The sequence below is a fragment of the Monopterus albus genome, unplaced genomic scaffold (genome assembly GCF_001952655.1).
Source record: "Monopterus albus unplaced genomic scaffold, M_albus_1.0 scaffold41.1, whole genome shotgun sequence".
In the NCBI taxonomy this organism is placed as follows: domain Eukaryota; kingdom Metazoa; phylum Chordata; class Actinopteri; order Synbranchiformes; family Synbranchidae; genus Monopterus; species Monopterus albus.
The window spans coordinates 4,510,567-4,517,268 of NW_018127921.1; the positions used below are offsets into that span (position 1 = coordinate 4,510,567).

A 6,702-nucleotide genomic window follows, 5' to 3' on the forward strand; every position below is an offset into this window, starting at 1 on the left:
GATGAAAGTGTGAGACGTCTGGTGTCCTGACAAAAAGTTTGGCCTCCTGTGCGATTGAGTTTGACACCCCCTGTTATAAATGAAAGAACTTTGTTACATTTTACAAATGAGGATTACATTTCACAACCACTACTGAGTTCAGGAGTTTTCTGAAGCAGATATGGATTTTTGAAGAGCTTTTAAATGTGATGTTATGCTACAATTTCTGCTCTATAATGTACAGAATCCTGGCTTTTTGAGTCTTAAGTTCTTAGGTATAAAACGATATTTTTAAGCAAAATGTACAGACTAGTTTTACTTATTGTACACAGCACAGGAACTAGTTAAATTTTGCATAACATGACAGAGAGGTTCTTCGGCTGGGGACCTGAATAGATCTGATAAACTGTTCCTCTGTTTGTGCGTTTTGTAAACCTGGACTGTACCTCCTCCTCATTGACCTTCTGGTTGAGCTCAGTCTCCTGCTGCAGTCGCTCCTGCTCCAGGCCTGCCTCCATGCTCTACACAACATGAGGGATAATGTATAACATGGAAAAACTGGCATGAAAATATTTTTTAAGATGTGTCTGTGCAGATTCTCAGTCATCCAGGTCATAGTAAGCTGAAAAAAACTCAACTGGACTAGATTTCTAGGTCGAAGACATTTCACCTCTCATCCAAGAGGCTTCATCAGTTTTGAACTTATTTGTCCCTCAAGGATCAAATAGGCACCGGGTATATAAATCTTTTATCCAGTTTTACTTGTACTGTTTGTTTATACACACAAATTACTTCCTTTTACAATCATTTGTGAGTGAAGATCTACAGTGAGATTGTATAAGTAATCAGTCTGTTCATAAGCCCAGTGAATAGCTGCTTCTTGATGCCACGCTCACCTGTATGCATGTGAAATACTCTGAAAGCTTGGCCGCGCAGTCACACATGTGGCCCTGCAGCTCGGCTAGCTGTTGCTGGAGTCGCTGCTCACTCTCCTGCTCAAGCTGCAGCTTGTTCTGCCAGAATTCCTCTTCTTCCATCTCAACATTATTCCTCCTCACTTCCTGCTCTAAAAGCAGCAGCTCCTCCTCCAGGTTTTCTCCCTGGTAAAGCAAAATAATTATATTTGCAAACTTTTATGTTCTAGAGAGGATATAAAATAGTAATTTAAAAAGCTGTAGCCACAAGAAATAATTTATGTATGTAAAAATTAACAGATCTAAAGACATGAGGGTTTAGAGTGGAGGTGTTTTGGATCTGCACACATCTATAGAACTTGTCCTCTATATGGTAGCTGTAGTTTTTCCTCACTTCACTGGCCTCGCCTGCAGCCTCCTCCCAGTCTCGCAGCTCGGCCTCACAGCGCAGCAGACGGCTCTCCAGAGCCTGGATCTTGTCCCTCTGCAGCTGCACCAGCCGGCTCAGCTCTCTGGCTGGACTCCCAGGTACAGATGCTACTCCACCTCTAACTCTGCTCAGGTTCAGGTTCAGACCACAGTGGTGGGGCTGTTTGGCTGTATGGACAGATGAAGGGGTAGGTGGGAGATGAAAGGATGGTGATCAAATTGTTGACAAGCAAAAAAAACTGAGGTAGAGAGGAAAGGAAAGAAAGCGTCACTGACAAGTGTGACTATAGTGGGCAAAAAATAAAAACAAGCTTTACCTTCAGCATCTCTGCTTTTTCCAAATATGTTCCACAAACCTTTGGCCCCTCCGGTGAAGGTCAGAGATTTGCGCTTTGGTTCCCTGCGTTTGAGCGAGTGATCTGTCCCTGATGGGTGGAGCTTGGCCAGAGGTGGGAGGCTCTGCCGGTAGAAGCCACGCCGTGGAACGCGAGCCTGCCCATCAGAGATGGGCTGCTCGCTAACAGACGGGCCAGTTCGTTGGAGGATGAGCTGCACATCGCTGGCATATTGACCCCACTTGTTGAGAGACACTACAGGGTTTTCATGCGGAGCCAGGTGACGTTCTGTATCACGCCATTTCTCAATCAAAGTGTATCTGCCAGTTCGTCCTGGGACAAAATAAAAGCTTAGATGAACATAACAATTTCCTGACAACTTAAAAGGCCCTGAAAACATATTTGTAAGCAGTTTCTTATTATGAGCAGTGCTATCCCACAAGAACACACATAATGGGCTAAAGTTGGAACAGTTTTTATTTTACATGAGCAATTCCTGTATTTGTGTTTGTCTAGTCTCATTGTTTTGAAATAGATGGGGCTGGGTTGGGCACTTGGTGTTGTGAGGATTTCACAACATGTTAATTTATGTTATTTTGTTTTACAACTATTTGCCAGGCCACTGTCAATCAAATCTGATCAAACAACACAAACACACAATCCTAATGAAAGAGATTAGCTAAATTCTTAAGTGTTAAACTCTTAATGTTTTTTTTAAAACATGAATATTTACATATTACATAAATAATAAGCAAATGTATTTAGGGGTGTTGATGCTACTTGCATATTGCAAGCATGATGCTTACATATTAATTTATGATATGATCCAAATAAAGTTCCATGTGTGCCATAGAGAAGTGAAATACAACAGGAAAAGTGATTCACTGAAGTCTTTTACAACTCTCCCATGCTTGAGCGCCATTGGCAGACATGAAAAACTTTACAGTGGGAAAATTCAACTCAACAAACAGAAACTTTGTTAAGAAGAAGACTAAGTTCAATGGTTCACGGCTGTGTGTGTGTGCATGTCTGTGTATGCCTGCATTCTTGTCTATACATGTACTGTATAGATAAGAGCTTAACACTGCCCATCGCACCCTCACCCCTGTCCTGCAAAGTAATGGTCCTTGTAAAAGAGCTGCATTCATCACCACAGCTATTCACATCAAAGTGCCCTGGCCTAGACAAAAGGCACAAGGAACACAAAGAACAGTGAATGCCATAACTGTCACTGTGAAAGACATTTTAACTAACATCTGTGGAGTTAGTAAGAAACCAAGTGACCACACACATCTGTCAATTTGAAGAAATTCTTGTACTCTTCGATTTGCAAAGATTTCTACACAATCTGATCCTTGCAATAACTAACAATTTATCAACATATTTTTTCTGTAATTGTAGAAAATATATCAATAAAACCAAGTCTGCAGCATAACTCCTCTGGTTTTGTGCAGCCCCTTTATGGTGAAAATCTCTTTGTGCCCTCAAGTCACTTTTCATTTTGATGCAATTTATCATCCCCAGTTTGTCCGACAACCCGCCTGGCCAACACTGGACACGGCTCACATCACAGAATATGCCCATGGGGATTTATGCAGAACAAAACATCATTCATTCAAATGTTTGGCACAAAAGCCAGAGGCTTTCATCTCACTGCAGTAAATCTACTATTTTGCCTTTTGGATTGTCCAAGGGTTTTATGAGTATTTACATTGGTTGTCAATTCCCCATCATATAACCAATAATATTTCATATTTACAGCTCCCATTCTTCAGAAATTCTATATTTTAGAGGATATATAACCTGTAAACAAGAGAGATGAGCACAGTTTCTCATAGGTTTCCGTTTACCAATGGCTTGTGCCAAAGCAATGACCACTTCCTGGCACGTGGTGAACTCCGTGACCCCACACACGATGCGCTGCACTCCATCCACCCACACTTTGAGCTCCATGGCCTTCATTTGTCCACATCACAAACAGGTGCTAATAATATTTTACTGTTCTTCCGAAACTGGGGAGGGGGGAAAAAAAGCTGTTCAGTCCTTTTAAAACAACAGTCTAAAACAACAATCTTAAGGCTGCATTAATCAATATTTAGATGTAATGATGATCTGAATGTAGTATGAAAAGTGTCCTTCATACTGACATTTCAGAGAATTATCAACTGACTCTGCAATTACTCATCTATTCTATGAAGTGTTACAGCATTTTCAGCTCATTGTGTTGGTTTTACACTTCCTGCTCAGCACCAAATATCAGAAGCACAAAATTAAATGGTGAACATTTTGAAGAATTGAGTAGCTGAAAAGCCAAATATTTCTTCAGGAGTTGGTAGAGACCAAACCAGAGTGAAAACAAGAGTGAATAATGGTTCTGTTGAGCGATAAGCACTGCTTGAAATCAATGCTAATGGTGCACTGTACCTGCTGAATGTGTACAACATACCAACCTTAGAAGTTCGTAATATGTCTGTGTTGTGTTTACAGCCTTTTCTGCTTCCCCCAAGTGGCCAAAACTGCCTGCAGGTTTAATAACATATGGTTTCATTGGAATAAAAACACAATATGATTATATCATCACAATACGATTCTGCTTAAATCCAATATTTCCAGCTCTACATTGCCTCAGCCCTACTTCCTACATTTCCCAGAGTGACGTTACAACCATTAAAACATGCTTACAACAATTCAGATAAAAAGAGTTAAAGTTTTAAACACATGGTTGTGCAAAGTGACACCAGCTTCCAGTAAACCAACAACTCAACACACTTATTAATTTGAAACGGTTTCCTGTAATGCTGCTGATACATTGCTGCAAGAACATGATTGTGGTGCAGCAACTGTGACCATCTAACAGGCCTCATCTAATATATTTTTCATTTGCTGGTGTCAATGTAGGAAACCTTACAACAGCCATGGCACGAAGAACGAGAGCCATTTCGAACTGCTGACACAGGCGCCACAGCAGCCAGGCAGTCATTATAAACCTGGCAAGGCCACAGCAGTAGGCCAGAGCAACAGAGCAGTGAAGGAGCAGGTACCTAATGCTCAGACTTTTGAAACCCTACTGGGCAGCAGCACTCCTTTTTCCTGCATGGGCCATCAGCTTGGCACTCATCCTTAACTTTCATATCATTTGAGGCTTCCTTTAATAATTTAGACACCTTCCATCTTCATCACAGCTGGAATGGGAATCCCATCCCTCCTGCAATTTAACTGCTGGTCCCCCTCAAGGCATTTCCCTACTGAGACTACATTACCTTGCATATTCCTGTGCACCGAAGGCATCTAGTAAGGCAAGGCCTGCATTTGGCAGGCAGCAGGATGATTTGTAACACCAGACAAATACTAAAGGATGCATATGAACCCAGACACTTGTTACAGCCCAGTAAATTAGACTATTCCCATGAATACAGCCCAATGGGACAAGGAATAGAGGAGAAACAGTAAAAAGAAAGAAAAAAGGGCATGAATAAAGATCCAGATGGATAAACAAAGCATAGGAGGTGAATGAAAAGAAGAGTCTGGGGTGGCCTGAAGAAAGAATGGGATGAGGGATACAAAACAGGACCTATAACATTAATAGTATTTACAATAGTACTTCCTAAGATATACAAGATATACATTGCATGCTGTCAGCAAAGTGGAAAAACAAGATTGTGATCAAACTGCAAAGTATAATCTGACTTTAAATGCCTATATATGAACTGATGAATATGAAAGATGCACAAGAAACATTCTTTTTTTGGTTCATGTAGAACAGTCAGAGCGGGTCATCGATTACTCCAAGATTCCCTCATCAGCAAGATAGTCAACATGTGTGAAGAGTCAACTGAGAGAAATAATTTCTAATCTGGACTGCTAACTAGTTAAAACTTGACTTGAAAGAACTTGTGAATACAATGCCTGTGACATGATTGCGTAACACAGTGTCCTCACAGAAGATGTGATGATGCCTTGAATTTTCACAGCTGTGAAACTCCCAACTCCCAACCCAGTGTTTAGAGTATCCTACTTAGACAGTATACCAGTCACGGCTGAGGAGATAGCCAGTTGTCAGAGTTACATGACAGCCATTGGGGGGTGGTTAAAATGAAAGCTCTGGCTAGAAGCCTGTTTTGGTGGCCCTTTCTCGATGAAAATATTGAAACAGAGGTAAATATGTGTGACATTTGCAAACAGCAACGTAGCATGCCTGCTACTGCACCTGTGCATACTTGAAAATGTGCTGATTTGAATTTCTTTTTGGAAAAGAATGCTAATGAATATTTCATTTTGTCTTACAGGTGCCCTGCTGTCCGACGCCTCTCTTGTACCTATGTTTAACAGGAATTCTATCTTTCTTGTCCCACTCTGTTTTTTTGGAATTTTGGACAGCTTGATGAATTTTGAAACACTTTGATGAACCTATTTCTTGAAACACATTTATTGGTGCCCTTGTTTATGGACAATCAGGTTAGTGGTACCTGATCTACTTATCTTTATTGATCTGAGAGTCTCTCTGCTCTCCCGCTCTATCCGATCTTCGCAAAATTTTCCCCCCCCCCCCCCACACACACACACACACATTTTATTAAAAAATTTTGAAAATATTTCATTTGACATTATTTTTCAGTCATAGGTCAACCATTGGCTCATAATTTACATAACTCATAAATATATTGACAGTGCTCACTTTAAATTCATATTTTATTCTTGAGAAATGTATAAAAGAATAAATACATAAGAATTGGACCTGAAAAACAAGAGCACTGCAGCTGTTCCTGACTCATGTTGCTGTTGGTCATTCTAGGCTTGTCCAGGTTTGCATTCAAAGGTTTGATCTGGCATCAAATATCTGTATTCATTTATGCTATTTGAAAAAGTCAATTTATGTATTTTGCTGTTATAATCTTAAATAAAAACAAAACAAGAGTAAGGAGGACCTGGATTTATTTGGAGTGGAGGTTGCCTGTCTGCAGACACAGCGTTGAAGGGTGTGACTGATCGACACCCAGTGGAATCCTGCAAAGCCAGAAGCATCATCTCACCAGACACCTGACTAC

The 6,702-nt window shown here is 40.6% G+C and overlaps 1 protein-coding gene across 2 annotated transcripts in view; it reads right to left on the reverse strand.

The window, feature by feature from the left end:
- rassf8b (Ras association domain family member 8b) overlaps window positions 1-6,702 on the reverse strand; it is a 20,678-nt gene that overhangs the window by 7,483 nt on the left and 6,493 nt on the right. For both annotated transcript variants that reach the window (XM_020599682.1, XM_020599681.1), the window contains 5 exons: window positions 3,508-3,669; window positions 1,640-1,990; window positions 1,288-1,490; window positions 876-1,079; window positions 426-500 (listed from right to left, as the gene is read on the reverse strand). In XM_020599682.1, coding sequence (XP_020455338.1) covers window positions 426-500; window positions 876-1,079; window positions 1,288-1,490; window positions 1,640-1,990; window positions 3,508-3,619 — 945 coding nt within the window. In that variant the 5' untranslated portion in view covers window positions 3,620-3,669. The remainder of the gene's footprint in view (window positions 1-425; window positions 501-875; window positions 1,080-1,287; window positions 1,491-1,639; window positions 1,991-3,507; window positions 3,670-6,702) is intronic.